General features: G+C 39.4%; 1 protein-coding gene across 2 annotated transcripts in view; it reads right to left on the bottom strand.

Annotated features, from left to right (window-relative positions):
- Positions 1-27,064, bottom strand: part of LOC140948800 (phosphorylase b kinase regulatory subunit alpha, liver isoform-like) — a 43,684-nt gene that overhangs the window by 6,685 nt on the left and 9,935 nt on the right. Inside the window, exons 12-29 of one of the 2 annotated variants that reach the window (XM_073398067.1) lie at positions 26,057-26,179; positions 20,059-20,154; positions 19,257-19,364; positions 17,958-18,036; positions 16,699-16,833; positions 15,834-15,864; positions 14,865-14,943; positions 13,659-13,803; positions 12,571-12,640; positions 10,794-10,873; positions 9,705-9,769; positions 8,508-8,625; positions 6,701-6,775; positions 3,795-3,966; positions 3,108-3,186; positions 2,852-2,929; positions 1,610-1,689; positions 540-618 (exon numbers count right to left, since the gene is read on the bottom strand). In XM_073398067.1, the coding sequence (XP_073254168.1) occupies positions 540-618; positions 1,610-1,689; positions 2,852-2,929; positions 3,108-3,186; positions 3,795-3,966; positions 6,701-6,775; positions 8,508-8,625; positions 9,705-9,769; positions 10,794-10,873; positions 12,571-12,640; positions 13,659-13,803; positions 14,865-14,943; positions 15,834-15,864; positions 16,699-16,833; positions 17,958-18,036; positions 19,257-19,364; positions 20,059-20,154; positions 26,057-26,179 (1,692 nt within the window). The remainder of the gene's footprint in view (positions 1-539; positions 619-1,609; positions 1,690-2,851; positions 2,930-3,107; positions 3,187-3,794; positions 3,967-6,700; positions 6,776-8,507; positions 8,626-9,704; positions 9,770-10,793; positions 10,874-12,570; positions 12,641-13,658; positions 13,804-14,864; positions 14,944-15,833; positions 15,865-16,698; positions 16,834-17,957; positions 18,037-19,256; positions 19,365-20,058; positions 20,155-26,056; positions 26,180-27,064) is intronic. The other variant, XM_073398068.1, reaches the window with a different exon arrangement.

Below are 27,064 nucleotides of genomic sequence, written 5' to 3'. Positions count from 1 at the left end.
AATGTTCGAAAGAGTAACAAGCACGGACAAACCAGACCAGGGTTCGTAAGGGGAGTATTCCCGGGTCATAATGAGGACATTCCAAGACAACGGCCTTTCTTCCAAGGTCTGGTTTAAAAAAGCAGTTTGAAGGCTAAACGTTCTTAAGCCTCAGACTGAAGAATTTTAGGTGATACTCTCGTAAACAAGTAATCACCAAAGGCTAGGGAGTGCCGGCGAGTTTCAGGCTTTTGATCAAAGGTCAAAATGCTCTTACTCCAATGCTTTACTTTGCGTAAGTTTCACATGATGAGGGTCAAAGCGCGCATTATTACGAGTGATAGAAGGTGCAAACGCCACGTCCGTGATCAGATTGCGATCATTCTTAGTGGAATGCTGGCTGCATACGTGCCAAGCATGCGCAATAGAAACCTGGAGATTAGGATTGCGGGCTCGTCTGTTCGCCCGCGATTAATTCAATCATTTAATTACAAGTGATTCGCCGAAAAAAAAAAACTCCGGTAAGCGATCGCGTACCTATGAGAACACACGCTATTTACCTGAGTGACGACCCCAGTGCTCATATCCTCACCAAACACACTAAAAATTATGTTTTTCATTTCATCAGGTGGAAGAGGTCTACACAAATAGAGAAAGAAACAATCTATCAACGGTATTTTCTGGTAACACATACACGATGCGACACTGGTATCATAGGCCATTTCCGAGTTCCAGAAACTCTCATTCTGACAACGAGACAAAGTGCAAAATCTTTCTTGTGAAAATGGGTTATATTTGCGTGAGAATAAAAAAATCATTTTCGTACCAATGGCTTTGCACTTAGCCTCGCTTTGAAACAGGGGCTTCAGGCAACTTGGAAATGACCTATTAGCCACTTCGAGGTTGACCGTGAGACCGGGTCGGTGTTGTGGCGAATTGCACCATGGGACTGTTTTGGGAACGACAGCTGATTTGATTGGCTGCTACTAAGTTGCGAGGGGAACTGGGTCAAAATTCACCCCGAAAGTCCCAAAGTACAATTCGATACAACGCCGACCCGGTTTTAAGCGTAAATTCAAAATGGCCAATAGAGCCTTTTCACATGACGTTACGGCGGCCATATTGGCGTTCCAAACCCATCATGTGGGAGCTGAACTCTTTTCTTATGTAAAACTCTTTTGTTTCAATAAATTTGCATAGACGCTGGCTATGTGAGTGATAAACGTTCTATAGGTAGGCTGACAAATACTGTAAGCTGTGAGCGACAGCAAATGAGGCTATGTCCACCTGACTTCGTGTAGTAAAGTGTCTATAAGCGTACAAACTCAAGCCTTGGCAGGCCTTACTCACAAGTGAACGTTGTAAACGTATACATAGCGTCTTCCGATAGCCATACATGCATACCTTTTTATCTAAAAGGACTGCCGTTATAATCTTTTTCTTTTCAAAAAGCATACGTTTTACCAAGTCAGCTTAGACGGACAACCGTTGACATTTTAAAATTATTTCACAAATCTTCCGCTTCAAAGTCACCAAGTCCGACGCAGGTAGGATTCAATCGCATATGAGCAAATTTTGCTCGCAGCTCTGTATGCGGACTCGATTCTGCATAGCCTGACAATCTACTAACCTCGTTATAACCTCTTCATGTCCTCCTTGGGGAATACCAACTGTCAACTGCTTTTGATGAACTAAAAGATCCGTCGCAGCCTGTTCAAGAAAAAATATAATTATTTTCGGAAATTGAATGTGTATGATGTAAGACAAAATCCAAGGTGTGTATCTTAGTGTCGCAGAATAGCAGTTATTTTGACGAAAATCTGCCACACAAGGCATTAACGATTCGTTTTAGCCTTCCGCCCATACGTAAACGACGTTTACGGGGATCAAACCCGCTGGTTCTCAAAAACGGTCCCCGCAAGTCTCGCAAAGAAATTTGTCAGTTGCTTGCTCGAAATCCGTGTTTTCAAAAATCTTTTCCCGAATTGCAGGAGCGTGACACTGAAAGAGCGCGATACTGTCAACAGCACCGCGAATCTGTCAACATGAAGACATTTGACCAATCATCAAAGGCATGCATGTCTCCAGGCTCCGCCGCCCTTTCCCCCTCCCCAATCCACCGCTCGACTCGCTTCGCTCGCCGATATTTATTTTCCTTATTTGACCTTTCCTCGCACTGCGGAGCCAGGTCCCAGGCTAACAGAAATCACGATGAATAAAATTTTTCATTAGTATTTACCAAATCAGTGGATAGCAATTTTCGCGCGTTTTGATCTGCTGCGGTAAAACTTGGAATATCCTTGGCTATTCACTGTTTTGGCACGGGCATCAATATGGCTTCCCGTTTCGCGACAGTTTCGGACGACGACATTTTAGCGACAAATGAAGCAGCTATACCAACAAATAACAATACCAAATTTGGTTTGGCGATGTTCACTGGCACTGGGTTAAAAAATTATTTTCTTACTGAATTTACAACAAAATCGTGAAAATGCACCCGACATATCCCCGAAACACTGCCAATTAAAACTTAAAGAAAGTTCCTACTAAGTAACGTCGTACAATTACAGAAATTGCTATTTCTTTTTCATCCAAATGATTTGTAAGTACTGAAGCAACTATCCCCTTCAGGGTCAGTGCATAGTGACAAACAAACGTTGATCATTGGTGTATTCATTTTCACGTCAGGTGAACGCAACATATGAAATTTTGCCTATCAAATAACGTAACCATAGTTCCTTTCGGTCGTGCAACCTCCTTTCGACATTCGCCGTTCGCCATTCGCTGTGACAACCTTTTTTGAAATAGCTTTATACCTCCCCTTCAACGGATAGTTGTATATTATATAAACACTTTTGACTTGGTATATTACCTCAGCGAGATCTTCCACCCTTTTTCGCAACAGACCTGCAGTGTGCCTGACTAGCGACCATAATCTAATCTGACAGGCCTACAAATCAAACGAGAATAAGTAGGTTAGAAAAATTTAAGTACAGGCAATGTAGTTTCACATTAAAAATGTCTAACAGAAAACGTTCACGTTAAATCTATACTGGTCTCTAATCGGTTCTGCTGAATGGCGCGCTTGTAGGCGGGTTACTAAACGCAAGTTCATTATGCAGACTCACCTTTTCATAAAGTTCTTCCAGAAGTTTCTGAACAGTGACTCCCTTTTCTCCAAATAGTTCAGTGTCAAAATCAGGACCCCTAGAGCAGGACACAAGCAATATATACATAGTTCTGAACCAGTGACTGTTAACATTTGTTACTTCCGTGACGGCCATAAGAGGGTCTAACTCGCATTCAGCAACACCCTACACCCCTCTATCTCCTTGTACCTAGAGTGGTCTTAGTTCTATCTGGAGATTACACTAACTAAAATAAGTCAATACGGCGGTTCAGCTATAGGGTGGGATGGGCCAGCGATTTCGGAGGAACGAAAACGAAAAGGCGACTGACCATTTTTTCACAAGAGGGAAATGCTTCACTCTTTCAGTCCTAACAGTGTCAGCATTGACTTTCGTCTTTCTTAATAAGGCACTTTGTAATTTAAACACAACGGCATGTGAGTTAAGGAAATGAATTTTAAGGACAAAACGCTACCATTTTTTAACAAATTTCTTCCCTTAACACAATAAAAAAAGTACGGAGATAAGTGCCGACAATCAGGCACTGATTATTAAACATAAAGTAATTCGAGTTAAGGAAATGAACACTAGGGACAAAACGCTTCCATTGTTAAACACATTTCTTCCATTAACACCATAAAAAACGTACGGAAATTAGTACGGACACAAAGGGCTGCCAAATCTTACTTAGTGTTGTAAAGGAAGTGCAGAATATCAGCTTGTGCATCGATTGTTGTTGCTTCCTCTAGCTGCAACAGATACTCTTTGGTTTCTAGATCAGCTGAAAATGAACGTGACCTTGCTGGCGTCCACCCATTTGCTGGACTGGTGACAGGTGTTCTTTCTTCATTTTTGGGAACTAAATACAAATTAAAAAAACGTTATTAACAGGTAACTAGTTTAAGAACACGCTCTGTTTCAGAAAACCGAGCTCAAGTAGCTTCAGACATAAAGAGAGGTTAAAGGGGCTTTGTAACGCTATTTGCTATCTGTTCAAAAAGCTAAAAGCTTTTTTTCGCATCTATTGACCTAAAATTTCGCAATATCCTTGTGACATTGCCCTTTAAAATCTTAGCAAAACCTCTACGCCCTTTTAAACCCTACTTGTCCTCTACTTTCTAAAGTGGGTCAGCAAATGACGAACCTGAAAGTAATATTGCTTTACACAGGATGAAATGGTGATATTGGAGCAGGGAAATAATGAACAATAGGCTGAGCCAATGATTAAATCATTTAAACCTCTACGCAGGGAGTACAACGTTTAACAACATTTCCTGGGTAGTGACATCTCCACACTGAAAGTTCCGGATCAGCATCCAAAACCCTTAGTCTTGTATTACCAGCTATTCGCCCCACTTCCCGGCCAGGGGCATGGAAGGGCTATTGATGAAATTGACCAATGAAGAATAAGACTAGCCTGTGAACGCAGACGTTTTTCCGGTTGTTGCTTCTCTCCACCGGCGAGAAAAACGACGACAGGAAATAGGTCTGCATTCGCTGGCTAGAATAAGACCAGTCGAAATTTGATATTGAATATTCAAAGAGCGACAGAGATGGCAGACAAAATAATGTCAAAACAACCAAACTTCGTGGAAAAAAAAAATGGGGGAGGGAATATCAGGACCTCTGGCCTTCCACTTAACTATGTCCCCGTTTCATGTTATAGCTGAGAAGTAGGAAATCCATGCAAACATACATTACACAAGCATAATTAATCATATATCATGCATACATTAATTTGCTTTAGGCGTAAAAAGCAAGGCCAACTTCCTTGAGAGGAATACAAATTGACCTCAAATTGCTCGAACGAACGCGGAAATTCCAATTTTTTTTTATCTAGAAAGCGACGCTTCTTGGTTGCTTCCACTATTCGCACAAAAGTAAGTGTATTCTTGACAATAGCAGCAACCGGGAAACGTCACTATTATTCTAAACGGCGATACGCGGAAAACTGTTAAAAAGCGAAAATAGCCGACATTTGTGTCCAGTATCAGACACGATTTCATTTTTTCCCGAATTCCTAGAGAAAATGGATGATCCCTTTAAATGGGCTACTTCTGAGTTTCAAAAACCCTCACTTTCAAAACGAGGCTTAATGCAAAATCTTTCTTGGGAAAACGAGTTTCATTTGAATGAGATGAAAGTATCTTTTCCATATTAACGGCTTCACAGTTAACCTCGATTTGAAGCAAAGGCTTTGGGCAACCCGAAAATTCTCTATTCCCTCGGCTTGACATTAGTAAAACCATAGCAATCGCAACGAGCTATCATATATGTTAGTTTTTATCTGTGGTCTAGCATCAGAATCGTAGCCAGTCGCAATTTGTAACTCTGGTGTAAAGAGAGAAGATTGGATAGCATTAAGGCGTACAGGGACTCATGGGAAGGAGCGAGGAGAAACTAGCGACCGCCATTTTTACTTCGTCCCTTCCCATGACACCTCGCTCGCCTCAACCTAACCCCAATCTTCTCTCACCCCAAAAACACATTAATGGCAACTGGATAAGAATCTGGTCTGGCATGAGTGAATGAATCACGACGGCGTTTGAATAGACCGCTGAGCCTGTTAAACAAATGTAGCAGCGAAACCATTCAAATAAAACTGGTCCAACTACAGAAATTCCACAGGATATAATTTGCTAAATTTCAAAGCCACATTTGTGTTTGAATGGTCGGCGCGAAATTGGTTTGATTAAGTAACTGTCATTTAAAAGGTAAGGAGTTGAAGTAGATCGGAAAAACAAGTTACGAATATACGATCAGTTAAGCAGATATCTCTAGCATTACTTTCCTACAGCGCGAAACAGCACTTTTGGGTGTGACAGTTAAGTATGGCAATTTATAAAAAATGCAATGAGCATTATTTCCTGTTAAAATAAGTATTTCATTAAGGATTAAATCTACTTTCACTGCTTAGCATTTAGCTTACACGCTATTACGTTGTGTACCTTTCGATCATAATCCATTATTGCATTAGATTGACAATTTGCAGCCTTTTTTAGTCGTTTCGAAAAAGAGCATGCGCGAGATTAACATGATGTTAAGTCACGATATGATGAGGTAAGCAAGCGGTCGAACAAGCTGTTACGCGAAACAAGGAGACGATGGACTCTTTATACCTGGGTACTCAAAAGAAATTGCTGATACGCATAAAATGATCTCTGACTCTTCAAACTTTTGAGCCATGCGGTGGATGCTTGCAGCGTATTCATTTCAATACGTTATAAGGAGGGGCTTACATCGGGAGGGGGGGGCGGGAGAGGGAGGTTATCAGTAATCGTAAATGTATCTTTTTGTTTACAGGTAGATGGGAGTATAACTGGGTGGGCTTTTTAGCCGGGGTGTTTATAAGCGGTAGTTAACGGAAGCCAACTGGTTTGCCTCCGGTCATTTGAGATTCTTAACCTTGATGAGGTCATTTCGATTACTTGTTTCCGTCCTTTTTAGTGGCCCACAATGAAAACTAGTGTTACTAGCAATTGTGCTACCCCTATTAAGTCATCTTTTTTTCCTCTGCTTGTTGTCATCGCTTGCCAAACAGACAGATTGCAGATTGAGATAGAAAGCAAAATGAAACGTGAACCTTGATGTACCTGAAACACCAAAGAAAGTTGGAGGACTGCTTTCCTCTGAGCTGGGCGATGTAGAGCTTAACAGCCTGCGAGTCGCTGCAAATGCAAATCAGTTTAAACGACTTTGACAGCAATTATTTTCTAGCTCGTTTTCTAACTTGAATAATCGAGAGATTCTCCGAAATGGTGTTGACACGTGGTTGATGGAAACGGTTTCAGGCCAGGAGGGCCAAGGATGACAATGATTTGACAAACGAATGAACGAATGAATAAATGCAGGAGTGATTGAACGAATACACCACTGTTTCCACAAACACAGCTCACTACATGACTGATTTCCTCTGTAACTATCTAGCACATGCAAAACTAACATTGCAGCAGAAGTAAGCTACTCTATAGTTGTGCTGGTAGCATAGTGCTATACCATTTATGGTTTAAAGCGGGTTTTAGCGGCTATAGAAAGAAGGAGAAAAACCCGAGGACTGTGAACAGGCTCAGTCTAGCGCGATATAAAGCAAAGAAAAAGCAAGAAAGTTCGAGCGAATGGGGAGGGGTTGCAAGGGGGACAGGTGAAATGCGAGGAGGGAGGGGAGGGAAGGGAAGAGTCTGTTTTACAGCGTTCCTCTCCTTCTCTCCACACAACGTTGGTCCGGGAGCCTGTTAACAGGCCTGGTTTCTTAAGTATGATTGATTCAAGTTTCATTACATAAACTGGTTAGCAAGTAAAACCTAGACTCTTGACATGCCCCTGATTTCTCTAAGATCCTAGGGATAGCGCAGTCTTCTAAAACCGTACGTATGCGGGGACCATTACGGCAAGTTTTACTCTTGTAGTGGTCGTCTTAAAGACATTATTAACATCAGTGTAAGAGATAAGTGTAATTGAAAATCAGAAAGCTTGAACACAACTGACAATCGTATGTCAGGTCAGCACACATACATATAATATTTGCCATCCACAACAATACCTTCATATACATTGACGAACAATTAGTTTCACGGTTATGAGTCTCTAAACAAGCTTTTTTAGACTCATCGCGTCTTTGTACGCACTTATTCATTCTTAAGATGAAGTTTGCACTTCTTAAAATCGTCACTTTTGTGATTCAGAGAACGTAATTCAGCTCTGTAAATGGGCACTATTGTTGTTATCATTATTATTAATATTATTATTACTATTAGCATTAGCATTAATTATCAATTCTTAGTCTGAATATCAAGGCACCTGTTAACAGTAAAGTTGCAGTTATCATAAATTATTATTATTATTATTATTAGTTGTAGTTATCATATATTATCATATATTTCTTCTCTACTCTACAGAAACGTGTACGTTTGTTTAACGGCAAATCAGTGTCATTAGTAGCTAATAATTCTTAGATTTTCAGATCAAGAGCGACTACGAGTTAACGCTGCAATAAACGACCATCATTATTAAGTATCATCATCATCATAATCATCGTCAGTATAATCATCATCACCATCATCATCATTATCATTATTATGTAGATACACTGAACACTAAACTAGACAATTCAATCAAAATGTTATTCTAAAACTCGCTTTTGTTGTAAAAAGCCACGACCTCTTCCTAGATATTAATAAAAATATTCAATCGTTTGTCCTACTGCGCAGTCAATTGGGACATATAAAGCCTGACATAACGGTGGTTTAACGCTACGCGCTCGGTCATTATTTTGAAGAAGGTCGATTAGCGAAGGCATTATTCCATATATCAAGACCAGCAAACAAGATTTACACTCCAAGTTACTACATCATGAGACAAACGATATTACAATTTATCATTATCTTTGTTAGGAGAACATACGTAAATAGGCGTTTGGCGAGTCACAGTATAATGATATGCTTCGACTTCTGCGCACCAATCCTTTGTAACTGTGCTTTCTATTCAATGGCTTGTGACCGGGGTTGCTTCCAGTTCGACTCTGCAACAACACATCATACATTATTAACATTCATTCAAATTATTTCTCCGTTTCTGATTGGCTTTCATCCCCAGGCTAATTCGTCATGACAAACTGGTGCTTATGTCAAAAGGTGAAAAGTGAATCGAGAATTTGAGGCCAAAGTAATAGCAGGAAGAAAGGATGGTCGCCCAAATTAACACTCCACGTAATTAATGGCCCGGATTAACATTTTCGAAAATCAACGCGACTTAACGTGAATTTAAAAAAAATCGGGTTATTTCATGAAGTGATAATTTCCCATAAAAAGGTATACCTGTGATAGCAACTGTTCTGCAAAAACGATTTTTGTGCGATTTATTGTTCATTTGCGGCAATTTTATGGGCATTTTCTTTGCCGTTTTTTTTAACGTTCCAAACCTAGCGCAGGGCTTACTGTACGGGGCGCATCTCATTTTGCTATTTGCCCAAACAAGGTATGAAAATGTGAGTCACTTTCGTAACTCACACGCAAACAATCTCCGATAAATCACAACAAAAATTAAGCAAGTTCGAAACCACGGCGACAATCCCCTTTAAGTTTCAGGTAGTTAACATCGCAATAAATTTAAAAGTCTAAGGGCCTATTTATATGGAGGCGGGGGACCCCAGGTTGGTGAGGTAACCTATCCAGGTGGAAAAAACGAAAAACCGCGTTTACATGCAACCTTACAACCCCGCCATCCCGGGGTGCACTTTCTCAAGATTATTGAATGGTCGCTGAGCACGTAAACACAGAAATGGCGGGCAAACGACGTGCCTTGGCGGTTAACGCTCTTCTACCCTCAGTTGCTGCTCTTGCTGTAACCTTTCAGTGCTTTGACTTTCACTTTTAATGGTGCAAAGCCTCCGCTAAAGGCCTTTGGCGCGAATTTGATGTAACATGAATCCAACCACTTTAAAACGTTCATATGGCAAAATCTGATCCCGGTTGAGAGGGTTACCTTACCCGGTCTGGAAGACCGCGTAACCCAGGCAACATTATATGGACAGGCGGGTTACCGAACCCACCTGGGGTCCCCCACCTCCATGTAAACAGGCCCTAAATAGGATGAACCTACTCTTCCAACTGAGTCGGTCCGTAACACGTCACTGGGCTCTGGAAATCTTCTGTGTCTTCTTAGCTCTAGACGAAATATAAACAGACATAACGGGAAACGCATCAGACCTCCACTAAAACTAGCCGTACTGGATGCTGTGATGGATGCTTAAACAAGCAAATAAATAAGTAAATAAATAACCAGCGACTTCTCTTTACTCAAGAAGTGCAAAGGAAAAATAGGACTGTCCGATTTATGAAATGCCTGTATTTAGTAGAAGAAATCAAGCTTAAACACACAACCAGATTCCATCCGAGCAAAACTATTTGTTTCACATATTTCCATTTACACGGGCAAACATGTACTTTGTTTTCTACTTAATTTTATCCATCCAAATTGTAAAAATAAGTCAAGGGCAAGTTCTTGTCCTCCACCGTAGGAACGTCTGTAAAATTTCATCGAACTGTAGAGCGATATCTTCGTTCCCTTTGAACGTATCATCTTTAAACAGTGTCGAAGGATATTCTCTTACTGCTCTTTATCAAAAGAGTCTCGTTCAGGTCACCGTTCGGGAAAATGAGCCCGCACTCACTCCCTTTCATCTTCTTCGGGGAGGATCAAAGAGGCCGAGAGGCGGGGGTGGGGGGGGGGGGGGGGTGGTTTCTCAAAGGAAGTCTGCGTAGAGCTGTGCCGCAAAGACCTTGAAACCCCGACCCTGTTCCCCGTTTAAGATAGGAGGCACTACTTTCTGACCCTGATTTGTTTTGTTTTGCATACAGAATTAAAGAATTTTCCACATTAAAATCATGGAGGTAGGTAATTATTGGTATTGCAAATGTAGACCGCTGATCGCAAGTCTTCACACTCTTTGAAAGGCTTCCAGTCCAAAACGACACCCTGTTCAAGACGTTTAATAGTGAAATCGTATACCCTGTTTAAGACTCAAGACCTTGAAAACCATACCCTGTTCAGAGGCACATAGCACATATCCGTATAGGCCAAATAAGGGAGAGAGACCCCACCTCCCCCCACCCTTGGGGGAATGAAAGACAGGAATCGGGAGACGGCGGAAATAGAGCCTAAAATTTATGACTGAAAAGTAACACTTGCCTTCGTCGCTGTCTGGAATAAAATGCAGACTGGTGATGCAAGACGTGCTTAAGAAGCTAGAAAGGTAACCCAGCCGAACTCTGAAAACAGAAAAAGAATCTAGCATATGAGCCTTTTCCGAGTTCCAAAAACTCTCACTCTGACAACGACAAAAAGTGCAGAATCTTTCTTGTGAAAATGAGTTTTAGTTGCATGAGAATGAAAAATCATTTTGATATCAAAAGCTTCGCACTTAGCTTCGCTTTGAAACAGAAGCTTGGCGCTACTCCGAAAAGGTCTATTGTGTTGATATATCTTTCTCAACTGGTCGTGGTCGACGAGCAGTTAGATCTGCCAAAATCAACTGAGCAATGACTTTAGACATACCGTAAAATTCCAAAAATAAGCCCCTCCAAATATAAGCCCCCAAACTTGTAACGCAAAAATCACTCCGTTAAATCGCCCCTCCAAATATAAGCCCCCCGGGGGCTTGTACTTGGAAAATTGCCTTCAAATACAAAGTAAAAACGGTAAATTTCCCTCCAACTATAAGGCTAGCCCAATCGATTTCGAAACGCAAATTTCCCTTCATAGATAAGCCCCTCCGAATATAAGCCCCTCAAAAAGGCCTTTGAAAAATATAAGCCCCGGGGCTTATTTTCGGCATTTTACGGTAGTTGATGGAGTGGAATGGTTATGAGGCGGCCCCACAGACTCCTTTGCTTTACGTTTTTGTGGACCTGACGGTGCATAAAGTTTAATAGCATTCCTATCTTTTTTATGTTAGGGAGCTTAAGTACAGACGTTTTGAGCCACGCTCGTCAAACGGAAGTGAGGGTTTCCTATTTGTTGACTCCTAGTGTAAGTTAACAAGTTTATTCACTGTAATTGCTTTTTTTTTTTTAAAATGATGAGAGACAAAAGCAATTGAAGAAAGATCAAGATGACGGTAATTCCCAAATTTCTTATTTTTTCTAATTTATTTAATGTAACTGATGATGACAAACTTGTAATCATGTTAAATTATGCAAATTAACAAAACTTGTGCACATAATTATGTTAAATGTAAGACTCCTTTTGTAAATTTAGTAAAATGTTAACAGGCCATTTCCGAGTTCCCCCGGGCCTCTGTTTCACAACGAGGGTAGGTGCTCAGCCTTTGATAAGGAAATCATTTTTCATTCTCATGCAAATAAAACTCATTTTCATAAGAAAGGTTGTGCACCTAGCCTCATTTTGAAAGTGAGGGTTTTTGGAACTCGGAAGTGGCTTATTCTTTTCATTGTAATGTTTTTAGTGTAATTGTTCTGCCAAGATTAGCAAAAAAATAAAAGCTACCTGCGGAGCAGTCTCTTTGTGTGGTCTTTTATATAGACAGGAGTGTTTTACTGGAAAATATACCACTTGTAAAATTCATAAAAACTACATCCGGGACCCGAGTGGTTTATTTTCCATAATCTCACACGTGAGTTTATCGATGACGTAATTTCGGTAATTTCCCTCTAATATTTTATCAATGTCTTTTTGTCTATATAATAAAAAGAACAATACACGGACGCTTGAAGATATGATTTTCATTTTCTCGTTGCAAAAAAAAAATTTTATTCACTCGCTGCGCTCGTTCGTAAAATATTGTTTTGCCACTCGAAAATTAAATTCACATCTTCGCGCCACCGTGTAATATCCTCAATGTATTTACTAATAAATTATTGCTTTAATAAAGTTGAAGTTCAAGTTTAACTGTCTTGAACAACACTGAAAAAAAAAAATTGTCGGTCGCTAAATAGATTAATCTCACCTCACTCCAGATATGTAGCCACTTCGTAGCATTTGAATCATTTTTGAAATAGATGAGTATAGTGAGTCCTCTATGAAAGGCAAAGTAAAATGACTAATTACAGCAAATGCCTCATCAATGATTAAAATAAGCAAAGAGAGCAGAAAAAGTGGACAGGCAGCCTGTAGCCAGTAGCCTGTGCAACCTGATGTCAGACCAGAGGAAAGGAGGGAGAAGAAGAGAGAACGTTCTTCCGCTCTCTCCCCCTTCCCCACCCCCCCCCCCCCTCCCCCCCTCGCTGTTTTTCCTGCTCACATCTTTTTGCATCCTCCCCATAATCTGAACGCCTGGAAAGGGCTAGTGAAGAAGTTCTTCTGGTCATACAAACGCCGAATCATTGAAAGTCATTCCTAGTTTACAAACAAACTAAAAGGTGCTGTAAAGTTCGCGACTTGATTTTCCTGTTTCTCGCCAAGTTCAGGATATAAAGGGATGTTAACTCTAGCAGATATTGCTCAAATGGCAGATGTCATCCGCCGAGTTGTATTCTTGCTGTTTTTGCTATGTTTGCAGGCAGCAGTTCAGCTATTTTTCTGCGAAACATGTCAACTGTTCCGCTGCTTTTTATTTTTCTACCAAAACAACACAAACTAGGGCTGCTTGGTTGCCGTCCCTTTTTCTGATAATAGGCCATTTTCACGATGACGACATTTGACTACAACTACCAGAATTCATTTCGTTTTTGCTTTGTTATTGAAATTTGTCAATCCCGCTGAGGATTAAAGAACAATAGTCCTAATTTGCAGAAGAAAACAACAAACTGAAGGATTCTGGTAGTTGTAGTAAAATGACGTCATCGTGCAATTGTCCTATTACCCTGCACTATACTGACTTTGCATAAAACAAACGTCTTGCAAAGTTGGTCAACGCTAGTTATGAAGAACAAGCTGTGGGACTTGAAGCAATCAAAAACGGAAAAAAAATTGTGAATGAATGATAATCACAATTATACCAAAAATGATACTTGATTTGAGGAATCAGCAATTCAAAACTGACAACCCATACCGCGGCATTTACATAAGAAAATACCTTTAGTAACATCAACCTACCTAACATGGAATTTGTGATTATCATCGTAAGAATAGGTCTTCCAAGTATTCTCCAGTTAGCTCCTAGAAAGCCCACCAGAGACTTAATCCTGTCAGCAAGGAACTCGTTATCAAGTGCCAGGTAAAACTGATGATAATCCAAAATCTGCAACAAGGTATCAAATGGTCACTCAGTCAGCCAATAAACCCTCTCTTTCAATGGCGGACAAAGTGAAAAATTTCCAAAACAATCCTAAATTTCACAAAAGTGTTATGACTTTCTATGAGCTTTCACGGAGCTAATTCTTCCAAGGCTAACTTCCATACATGCACTAAATTGTGTCACACAAAAAGGGAGAAAACCAAACCAAAAACAAACGAAAAAACGTAATACTGCCAGCGCTGAAGGTCGAGACATGGAATAGCCTGCGTAGCAGGCGCCAGGGCCGAGTTGTTCAAAGCTGGGTTAAGATAACCCAGGGTTGGTGCGAGATTTGAATTCAGATATGAAAGTTTAAATTAAATCATTTCAGTTGTAAATAACAGAGAAACTTATCCGAGAAAAAGATTTAGAAACCAGGGTTACATTTAACCTCGGGTTAAGCGCTAATCGACCTTCGAACAACTGGGCCCTGCTTTTTTAGAGCAAAGGGAGGAATTTCGAGGACGCGCGCGCGCACGAAGGGAGGAAAAGTAGAGGAGACTCTTCTCCCCTTGGCACGTTCCATTCGCGCGCTTTTCATTCAGGGTTCGCACTCTTTTGAACTCTTCAAATTCCATGACGTTTTCCATGACCTTTTCAAGTTTTCCAAGATCTTAGGCTTAGCTGTCAGTTTCAAAAATTTTAAAAACTTTCCTTCTTTTGGGGTATTTTTTGACCTTAAACAATTTAACAGACACAACTCTGGTGTCCAACAAAATGCGTGCCGTTTGAGCTTGCAGTTTGATTACTCCTCTATCTTACATTGTCCTTGCCTTGTCATCTGAAGTAACTAATTTACCAAACAAACATTAATTTTCCATCACTTTCAAGGACCCACAATTAAATTCCATGTCTTTACAGGCCTGGAAAAAGAAATTCTTAAACTCCATGACTTTCCAGGTTTTCATGATCCATAGGAACCCTGTTTATAAAAACTACTATAACCGAAAACGGAAAGAAACGAAAAGGAAACCAATCGGCGCCTGCCATTGCAGGCTACACATGGAAGTGATAATTGAACAAACCTGAGGTGTGAACGCCAGAATGGAGTTTCCCACATTGTAAAGCATACTCGTACCCAGTACTCCTATGTTATAGTTAGGCCTAAAAAGAATATAAGCCATAAGTGTAAACTTTTGTTTTTTACCTTTTTTTTCTACAAGGTACCGCGTAAGTTGCTACAGAAGCACACAGGAAGCGCGCGTCACATGATACATGTATACATGATACAAATGAGCTTTACGAAGCCATGGTACAGTTTGACTTAACAACTTAACTAAGCAGCGATCCATTCCGTCGCTCCGTTGGATAGACCGCTCCGACCAGTTTCTAAATATCGTGGGTTCATATCCTTGAAAAGCTGATTAGGTTATACTCGTGATGTACAAAACGAAGGAGCTTAAGCAACCAAGACGTCCGACGACGACGAAAACGTTACTTAAAAAGTTCCGCCTCCTACGTTTGTCAAATGTTGGCGCAACTTTCCAGGAGTAAAAATTCTTAATGATTGCAGTTTAAGTTCGGAGAAAGAAAAATAAAATCGCCGTCTTGTTTTTACGTCCTCCATAAAACGTGAAGTAAGGAAGTTTAACGCCGCGGTTAAGCAGTAACTGCAAAAAAAAAACTGCCGATAAGTGTGGTGCTCTTGCACGGTTGTTGTATTGCGTATTTTTCCTCGCGAAGCGAGGCTCGAGCTTCATCACAGCTTCTCGAGGTGCTGCGATAAGCGTATTTGTAGTTATGTTCTTCTCCTCGTCATCTAGCCGATTAAATAAACAGCAAAAGCCTGACGTTGCTAATTTGAAATATGCATCGCAATCTCGTACTTATGCCCGAAACAATAGATTGTATATTTGAATCAGAAACGAACAGAAATTCAGTCGTCAAATTGCGGGCTAAGGTTTCCATGGTTTTATGTCCTTAGTCTTCTACATAATAGCCAACATCACATAAGTTCAACACAATTAAAAAAAAAAGTTTCGAAACAATATTACCTTCCGGTAAGCTTAAGCTTGGCATTCTTTCCTAAAGAAGGAAGGTAATTTAACATTGTTAAAGTGTGACAATTTTTCATAGGTCTACGTCTACGAGAAATAAAACGTATGCATGATAAAAATCGTAATTTCTCGTGACACTGCTACAAAAATTGATTCAATTAATTTATAACGTGTGGTACAAGAGAATAGGTAGCAACTAAAACTGGCACATACTGAACCAGCCTGGGATCGGGGCAAAACTAGTTATTGATAAAAAGCGATGACAGAAATGTATCTACTCGTGGTACTGGAGCGACTACTATGAGTGCTTCTTGGATATCTAATAGCATGAATCTTTCGTTACAACTTGACACGGTTTAGGGAAATGCAGGAAAAATATTAGAGGTTTGAGCAGACGGAGCGCGGAAAAACGCCTCCCTTAATTCAAAGAACTCGCACGGGCTCGCTGGCCAACCACACATTTGCTCGTCATCCACATTTCAAAGTGTGGTGAGGTAGCATTTTTCACAACAATTCAGTTGGTTCTGAAATACCTCAGAAAAATCCTAAGTAATTTCGGTGACCAATAACAAGCGCAGAAATTCAAATAAACCAATCAGCTCTCGATACAGATACCTGTAGCCGTCAAAAAGCGAGAGGAAATGAGCTATCACCAATCACAACTCGCGCAGAAATTCAAATGAACCAATCACTGCTTTCGGAAAAATTACCTGTAGCCGTCAAAAAGCGCGGGTAAATGAGCGTGAGTCAGTTAAAATCTGTTTAGATTTTAATCCTGATTGGTTGAGAAAGATGTGCGCGATTTTTTCAGCCAATCACAAAGTGTGGCAATGCAAAAACAAAGGAAACATCGTGCTCTTACCAAGCTGCTGGTACATGGAGCTAAGAGTGCGCGCTGGAAGTACTTGGATGGGATTAACATCCCGCGTGACCTGAACTGGAACATCAAGCGTCTGAAGGTGAGATCGCACTAACTCATCCTCAGCAAGAAGGGATACTGGAAGGATTATAAATAGATAAAAAAATCAGTGAAAAGGTACATGTATAAACAAGTGCTAATTCCAAACAAGGGTCGCTTTTTTTTCTTTTGCTACTGTTGTTTCGAAGGTAGTTCTCGTTCCCCAGTAGCATGAGCGTCTTTTCCGGTTGTATCCAAGATTTCTAATCGTCTAAGGCCGCGTCTATATGGAGAAAACCCTGTCCGTGGTAGAAGAGTCACCCTAGTCAACTTAATAAGTTAAAACCTTTGCCCAAGCTAAAAGCGCTAACGCATAGACCCCTTCCTGGTTGTGAGGGCATGCTGGGTAATCAGGACAAGATGAAGGGAAAGTCAAAAGTTTGCATGGAAATTCAAAGTCAACTAATTCTTCTTAGTTGAATATACTTGTCACTTTCTCTTTGCAAACTTTAACTAACGAACTTAAAGAAACTATACACTAAATGTGGAGTGCACAGCAGTCCTTTGTAGCTTTTTAGAAAATTTGACTTCTTCCATACGTTGTGTAATTTTTGTGTTGTCGGATTACAGAAAAAGTAGGAAAGAACTCAGGTTTTCTGAAAAGCAACAAAGGACTGCTATGCACTCCAGAATTAGAGTGTAGTTTCTTTAAGTTCATTAGTTACATTTCTCAAAGGGAAAGTGACAAATATATTCAATTAGCAAGAATTAGTTGACTTTGTATTCCCATACAAACTATTGATTTTCCCACCATCTTGTCCTGATTACCCATCATACTGTTACAACCGTGAAGGGATCTATTCTCTGATTGTCTAAAGCAGCGATCGCGTATGCTCTGATTGTCTCGCCTTGCGGTTGACCCGGCTGGGCTAGCCTAAGTGTCCAGTGTTTACATGGAAAAAATTTGGCCACGCTGGGAGGGTGACCCTACCATCACAAAGGGGTGACCAGGCTAGGCAGGTCACCCTTCCAGCCGAGCCAACTTTTTGTTTCTCCTGTTAACTGTTCGCCGAGAAATGTATGAAACGTTGGCTCAACCAGGGTAGTTGAACTCTTCTGTCCCAAACAACTTTTCTCCATATTATCAACGGGCCCAAACATACCACTGAAAAAACACAGGGCTGCGTGGGAGACGAGCACGGAATTGAAGTACAAAAACATACCTTGCACCACCACATCTGGTCTTTTGTCAGTGGAATGTCTACGATTCAGAGGATCAATCTCTCCGAGAGCAATAAAATTCTGTTTAGAGACAAACCAGAAGTCAGTGTTCCCTGCAAGTATTGTAACATCAGCTGGTTATAAAAGGAAGGACAGTACTGGTCCGTGCGGCAATATGTTGTTGCGCTAAACATTCTCTTTTCAATACATAGGGTGGATTCAGCTGCAACATACGCGTATAGCAGTCGCATTTGCCCGTGGGTATTTTTTATTGTTTTTAAGCCCCAAAACAATAAAAAAAACTCCAGCAGTCAAATGCGACAGCTATACGCGTATGTTGCAAATGAATCCACCTATAGTTAACTGCTTATGGATACTCGGCAACAGTAAAAGCCCATTAACAAACAATTGAAAAGGTTATAAAACCCATGGGGGGGGGAGGGGGGTGGAAGGGGAGAGGATTTGCAACAGTACTTGCCTTTTGTTTGTACTGTGAAAGCTCTCGAAAGCGGACATCCTCGGGACGCGAAAAAGGTGTCCGTAACTATCCAAGCTGGCTGCTTATGAGATCTTGCCCAGTCTCCTATGCAGTCGTTCTTTGTGTCGTCACGCAACGCTCCTCGCTACAAGCAGAAGGAGAGGGGAGGAGGAGGGAGGAGCGTGACGACACAAAGAACGGGTGCGTATGAGACTAGAGCCGTGCCCAGCTAGAAATAAATACTCAGGAATGGGGAAAACTGCTTGTTAGTGTTTGGCTATACTGTTGATCCGACGATATTGTATTTCAGCAGAAACCCATAAGGGGTTGACCCCTTATGAGTTTCTGATTTCAGTCACAAGCAAAAAACTCAGGTGGTGCTTTGAAGTAACCAGATGTGTATGTGAAAAAAGAAAACAAAACAAAACAAAGACAAACAAACACTGAAAGAGATTTAAATGATCTATAAAAAAACGATATTCAGAGGCAAATGTGATTTCATTTCGGATTTCCGCGTACGGGGGCATCAAAACCAAGCTGAATCTAACTTGTAAATCCTGAAAGTGCCCGCAGCCGCTTACGGGAATGTAAAAATACGGAGTTTGAATGGGAGTTTCAGGGTTTTGTGAAAGCGGCCGTTAGCAGAGCTGTCTGCTAACAAGTATGCCCGACTGTAGACACGCATATTCCAAATACGGTGAGCGCTAGCTGGTTATGAAGAATTTGCCGGGATAATGGAGCAATATTTTAAATGAATAATAAGTGTTAATTGTGTAGAAAGGAATTTCGTGTTTTTTGGTAGTTTACAGACCAATCTTTATACCTCATTTAGCAAGCAAGCCAGGACATACAGCGAGTGAGACCACAAGTGCAGCACGTATTCGCCGCATTCTCTCTCCACACTGTGGGGATTGGCTTTCTCAATATCAACCTGAAAAACCAAGATGGACGCTAAGAAACACTTCGAACATAAAGGATAAAAGGAAGATTTCAACATTTCTCTTGTAACATACTGTAATACAGCGAGCATGAGAAAACCACCGACATTAGGAAGCCTAAGAAACGACGACGACTCAACGAGAACGGCAAAAAAGCAATAGGTAGAGCTTTGTACGTGCATCATGCTTTTCTTTATATTTCTTTACCGTCGCTGCACGACTAAAACGTGAAAGTGCTCAATTGCTCGTTTTGTGGAGGACGGGAACGCAAGACAACGACCACCTTTTTTCTTTTTCCCCCCTGAACTTTGATACAGTCTCAGAATTCTATTCCAGAAAAATTTTCCAACATTTGACGAATTGAACGAGATGGAATGGGCGCGATAAAACTTGAAGCAAGTGACGTTTTCGTAACCGTTGTTGTTGCTGAGCTCCCTATTTTGCGACGCCACCAAAGGTTTCCCCGTGAAATGACGTTTGAGGAACGGAACGAGCTGGTGATTGGTTGAAAGAGAATCACCAGTGTATTTTTTACGCAATTTTCTTTATTTGAAACACAACCAAATCACGATAGATTTTAATATTTTTGGAAAATATTGACCCATTAAAACTAAATGAAAATGACACAATTTAATACATTAAATCATTGGTAAATTGGTAAATAAATAGAAATAAATTTAAAAAAACCTTGTTTCTTGGAACATAAAAGAATTCGGGAACCAGTGGAAGGCCAGCATCGTCTCTCACCAGCAGGGGATCCAGTAACTTTGTGTAAGTTTTCACCTGTTGCAATAAATATAAGCAAAGCAGTCTTTGATTGACAATCTTAAAGAGCCTAGTAAGCCTGCAAAAATTACCAAGAAAAATTATCATGGAAAGTGCTCCCTGACAAAATTTGCTTGATACCGTGTTCTTAACTCCATAAGAGCATTTTGTGTATGGGTACATGTTAAGGTACTATTTAAACTCATAACAAATAGATGAGCTTGGGAACTGGTGCCTTAAAGGTTAGCAGGGTGCCAGATGCCATAGCCGCAGGGAGGTATCCATGGCTACCCTGGAATGCGGGAAACCACCCAAACCAGCGCCCGCTAGCCGGCACCGTCACACTGAAAATTAATGGAAATACTTACCCTGGCAACCAAATGCAAAAAAGGGATGGGGGAGAGGGTGCAAGCACAGAATTGACCCCAAAACAGCAATTTCCTGGTAACATAGCCCCTTTAAGTCCCACAAAGTGGTAACCCTTGGACGCACGAGGCGGGTGGGGGGCGGGGGGGTGCCACCTCTCTCTGAGGTTTTTCTGAGTATTTCCATAGACAATAAAACATCAGCACCTGACGTTTTCAGTAGCTGTTCGTTTATCCGTCGCACGCATTTTGAGACAAGTTTAGTGATGGCGGCCAACATAGCAACCATCGTTGGTGACATCACAGGCCTCCAGCAGCGCCACCATCCATAAAAGAAGATCAAAGGCTTTCCACTGAAGGCAAGATCATTTCGAAATACTGCAACATATCAAAAACTCTAGGGAGGGGTTCCATCAACCCCCCTCCCCCGCTCCTTGTACCACGGTGGGGGTATAAATTTGCTTGTACGTCCGAAGGTTAAGAATTAATGAAAAAACATTCTCTCTACTAATTTTTTTTAAGGAAATGTATGGAGGTCAGTCTTAGACCAGCTGTTGAGGTGGATAACGTTATCCACTGATAGTGCCACTGGTTTCCTTAACACTTATCCGCTGGACAGTGATTTATCTGGTGGATAGTACTATCTGACGTTTGACCAACCACGCGCTGGTGAATTTGTGTGTGAATACAGTGGAACCTAGATACAACAGTGGGCAAAGAGACTGGCAAAATATGTTCACTATAACGAGGTTTCGTCATGTCGAGGTGCTTTGTCATATATTCAGCTATTACTGATATCGTTACATAGAGGTTCGTTTTATCGAAGTTATACTGTATTGGGGCGCTAAAGGGTTAAGCTATCATTGCCTTATTAGTAGAAATCAGAGAAGGAATTTGATATAAGATAGAAAGACACTTGGATGCCTTGTTCCACCCACCTTCACGTACATTTAAGACATTTAAGCCTGCTACACTAGATACTATACTCTCTCAGAAGAAAATAAAAAGAAAAAAGGCAATTTCACAAAAAAATCCCGGACAGGGTATTTTCTGTCTCTTTCTTAGAACCTATCGGGTCATAACCAATAATGTAGTGGTGAAATTTATGGTTTGTAGTTAATACTTTGGCTTTTAAATTGGCTAATGGTTAGTTTTATATCTGTTGAAGTCGACAGACGTCTGTAGAGAACAAAATCGAAGTTCAAGGATTTATTTCTATTTTTGCCAAATAAATCTATAAGATCTGCAACTTGAAAATACTAGCGAAGCCTGCTAAAATCCATTTTAACTACAGACAGTACAACACGAAACTACACAATTAATTAATATCTTGGAATGTTGGGTAGAGAGTAGAAGAATCTCTTGATCCTGGGATCTTGGACAATATGTTTGATCATCTATATTAAGCCATATTTGATTAAACTTGAACAAATGAAGTTACCACAAAACGGAACCCTCTAGAGACTCAAACTTTCAATATCTGTAAAGAGTGTCATATTTCATCTAATAGTCAAAGTTATTCAAGTTTCTCTATTAAAAACAGCTTTGTAAAAACAAAGAAAAGGAAATGACATCACTCACAAAAGTTAAAATCAATATCATAATGGTTTGTCTAATCACCGTAATTAACACTTTTTGCCTCAAACAAAGCCAGGTGCCAAGGCTAATATTAAGTTTCTACTCAACAATTAATCTAAGTTAAAAAATATGGATATACGAATTTGAAAAATATCTTGCCCCTGCATAAAATCAACTTTGACTATGATGGATTAACTTTCACTTTAAACTAGAAAAAAGTAAAAAAAAAAATTAATAATAATAACAATCATCTTTTAGAGAGAAAAGCATCAATTACAAAAATTAATAATGATCAGGTTCATAGGAGTTATTGAAACTTCTAAGAGCAAAATATAGATATATTTGACACACAGTAGTAGCTACAAGGGAAAGTTACGTTTCACATCTGCTGCAGATTAAAAATCACAGCCACTTTTATTCACCAATACATCTTTTCATTGTTCAGGCACATTAAACAAGCTTTCTTTGTAAACAATAGGAACAAAAGTTCGAACAAAGAGCTACATAATTAAAAACACAAAAAGGATTAGAAACTGCATTCATTAACTAAGAGTAAGAACAATTTTTGCATAAAAGGCCTCCATTCATAGTCCTACAAAACCACAGTACAGTATAAATATAGAGAATTCAAAACTCTCTAGTCACATATCTCACACCAAAAAATTAGAATGAAAGATTTATAGAACTATTTTCACTAAGATTGTTTATAGAGATAGCATAACCTCAAAGCACCATTATTTGGACAACATGAAAGCAATATTAACGTCGCGAACTTAATGTCAATTAAATAAATCTTTAATTGGATGAAGGCAAATGGATGGAGGAAACAAAAGAATTGATATACAACTTTTACATCACTGATCATGTTTACTTGACTCACTGTACAACATCTCTGCATTCTTCTGGTCAAGTTTAGTCACAGCACATAGAATGCCACAAAATTTCATAATTTCCTGTTTAAAAACCTTCTAATATCTTGAAAACTCACATGCCATACATAACAACCGCAAGACGAACAGAACCTCATGTGCCATTTCTGAGGGAAATATAGAACCTTTCAGGATATCATCGCAACTAAGGATAAAACCATACAGGAAGAGTGAGACTGCAACAACAGAAGCATGCCATGAAAGCTCAAGATGACAAAATAATTCAAACATTACCATGGAATAGTGAAGGTCACACATCTCAAAGAAGTTCTGTCAGTTCACTAGCACCAGAACACTTCTCTGTAGAGCAGCTCAATAAACTTGAGAGCAGATTTACACATCAAAAGTGGCCAGATAGAGAAGGGCTTATTATCATTGCTATGGAATGTAACTTGCTAGTTGAAGATGTGGAGGTATGTCAAGTTCTGCATCTGTTTAACTCTCTCATTTTTCTCACTTAATAGTCCAAATAAGTCCCAAATCAAACCAATTTTCATAGAATCATAGCACTATTAATAAATCTTTGGATACTTCAGAAGCACGGACACTCAACTATGCCCCTTTGGAATTTTTAACATCAACCTTTGACTGTCCCTGTCTAGCCAGCTTTTCTCATGGAATAAATTCAAGAACCCTCACAGAAAGCCATTACATTATTCAACAAGATGCAGATTTAAAAAATAATGATTAAAAAAAAACACGGATGCAGCTCACTTCATCGTACCACAGTATTGTAAAACTACTGTTCAACAAGGTTTGAACAAGACATACAGCTGTACAAACTTCAAACTTTTATTGGGATTATTGCCTCAAACATAAATCCATGGAAGAGCATACCAAAAAGAGTGCTCACTAAAAATAATAAAAAATAATCTCTGAAAACAGTCACGAACAGTCACAAGGATTCCATTCAAAGAGTGGCAGAACCACACTACTCAATAACAATAAACATGCACTTATACATGTAGCTTCTAACTTTAAATAAGCTTTTGAATGAATTAATTTTTCCTTTGTCACCAATATTTTACATTTTGTGGGAGAGAAACCATTTGCTTTATGAGTCATTTTAATAACATTACAAGCCATAACTATTTGGAAATATGTCCACCTGCATGTTAAAGTTTTGGTGAAGACCTCTACTTTAACACTTTGACATTTTTAATCAGTTTACTTCGGGCATTCTGTCAATATCACTTCGTTTAGATTTATGCCACTATACTTACAGGTGATCATGTTTTTTCTCCACATAATCTTTCTAATAACTGATGATACGTAGTGATATTTGGTGACCACACTAAAAATGGGAAGCTTCACTTGTGCTCCCGAGAGCTCTTAAATGTGACCATAACATAAAACCTTTATTTTGACATGACAAAAGTTAAAGCTAAAAAGCTTGTGGGGTCATGACCAGAAAGCATCTAGTTTTTCCTTGCAGTATCATCGACTGATCCTTAGAAAGATCATACAAAATAATAGGGAATGATCACCAACCTCTTGATATTTTGAAAATAGTTATATTAATCTGATGTCATTCTAGAAAAGTTGATACACGACTGAAATTTTCCTCGCTCACAAAAAGAAAATTATTATTGTACAATGAACTGGATGATCAGGGGTAAAGACAGAAAATTCATGTTTTCAGTTTACTATTCATAGCAAAAAATCAATTTTAAAGTACAAGAAAAAAAAAAAAAATAGCAGAAGGACTATTTACCCTCTAGCTTTAATTGGTTTCATGTCAGATGTTCTATTGTTTACATTTGTCAACAGCTTTGGTTTCGCACCAGAAGGGAAAAATGGTTACAACGAGTGACGGATGCTATTACTTTGGCAAAAGATGCACTAACAGAACACTCTTCAAATAACTTAAATTAAAACTTAATAATAATATTTAAGACAAAGTTGTTTAAAGATTGAATTTATAAAATAATTAATGTTGTCGCTAACATTTATATCATATTGTAAATATAAGAATTATTTTTGTAGTGATCATTGTTTTAGACTATAAACCAGCAAAGTTCTTCTTCAAAATGTTTGAGGCCCAGTAGGCCTTTTGCAGTTAGCTATTCATGTGGTACAAAACTGCCATGCTGGAGAGCAAAAGTCGCACTGGGAGAAGACAAACAAAATAAATTACCATTTAAAATTATGCATGCCTTTTGTTTTTCTTATCCCAGTGCAACTTTTACCCTCCAGCATGGCGGTTTTGTACCACGTAAATGGCTAGCTGCAAAGGGCCTATTAAGCCAAGGCTAAATGTTGTCTATGTAACTAATCCCCAGTTTGCAATGATTGTCAGTCAAACATCTTGGCCCTGACTTGATGGATAATGTCATGGGTCAACATAAAATAAGGTTAAAAGTTTTAAACTGCCAGAGGGTGTTACTCAATTTCCTTTGTCTCCTAGCAATACATGTAGCCCTACACTCGTGAATTAGATGTAAGGCTTAAGGAGACAAAAAATTGGTAACTGACCTACAATAGGTGAAAAAGTTTTGAGTCATGTACTGTCCTCAAAATAATGGGGAAACCAATCCTCACTCCTCTCCCCTCCCCTCTCCCCTTTATTCAAATAATTCATGAAAAAAAACCAAAATAAATTAATGTTTAATGAGAGTCTTTATATCCGATAAAGACATGGATAAACTTTACGTCCAAATTTTCAGACCAAAATAACCCCAAATCTAAATGTTAGTGCAAGAATGAGTTGAACTACAGTAGATGCCCTGGTATATACGGTGTATCAGAGATTTTGGAGCAGTTAAAAAAACTTCCAGTCGTATATTATTAGGTGTAAAAACTGATAATACACACCCGCTCATTTCTTAAACAGTACTTGGGGCGCTTGTTATTTCCTACAGCGGCACAACATTACATGGAGGGGATGGGGGTAAGAAAGCTTTATTTGTCCCTTTTGAAGATGGTAAAACATCAGAAAGGCCCTTTAAGGCACTACCTCAACTACTGTAATTTTGTTGTGCTTGTTTAACAGATACTGCTAACTTTATGTGAAAAAAAAAAACTACATGTATATCATCATATTGTTACCTGTTCCTCATCACAGTTAAAAAGGCCATCCAAAAGAAGATAGCAGAAAAACAGAGGCCATTCACACTCAATGTTCTCAAATATCTCTAGTTCAGCTGGTTCATAATGAAGTCTGTAAGGGTCCTGTAATACAAACCACATAATAAAATAAATACCAGTGTAGTTTTTATGTTTTTGCTTGGATAATAGTCGTGACGATCATGTCCATAGAATATGTGTCTCACATTTTTTATGATAGAATGCTCTTGCAGGGCTTTCAATAAGAGCCAGTGGCTGGCAAAATTCTCCGGCTATATTTCACTGCTACTTTTCTTTGGAAATTACCCCAGTTTAAATGCAGTATTCATGTGCTGTCACTGAGTAAAAAAGCCAAAATTTAATGATGTCTGTGTTCTGTTCAAACACTCTAATTTTTGCTCCAGAATGCTGGAAATGCATTCTAAGAGACCCAGATTTCCAAATTTTTCCAGAAACTTGTGCCTTTGGCGCTCGCAAGTGCCTTTGCTACAAGTTTTTTCCCTCTCCACCTACTCCAAAGCTTTTACCTCCTATTTAAAATCTTATTGAAAACCCTGGACTTTGTGTACCTGTACATTTGTATGACTGTTATATTAGTTTATGCCGCAACATGATTTTATCCCAGGTTCATATTTTACTTTCTTCATTTTAGTCTATTTATCTTACAAATAATATACACAACCATATACCAAAACAAAGAAAAACAAAATTTGAACCAAAGATGCAGATGTTGAGTGAACTACACAAAAACCAGCATTTGTCTCAACTTAATTGTTCTAACATTGTGACAGCCTTTTACATGTACTTTAAACAAGATGTACATTATGAGTACATGTATATTATAGTTGTGAATGATCACATGTTTTATAAATTTCAATAGATAAGCAATAAAATCAATCCCCTCTACCCATGGATTTGAAATCCAGCTGAAATTTTTTCCAGTTTTTTTTTATCAATACAAATTAAATATTCACACTGGCAGGAGCTGGT

The sequence above is a fragment of the Porites lutea genome, chromosome 9 (assembly GCF_958299795.1).
Source record: "Porites lutea chromosome 9, jaPorLute2.1, whole genome shotgun sequence".
In the NCBI taxonomy this organism is placed as follows: domain Eukaryota; kingdom Metazoa; phylum Cnidaria; class Anthozoa; order Scleractinia; family Poritidae; genus Porites; species Porites lutea.
This window is presented reverse-complemented; position numbering and strand designations above follow the sequence as displayed.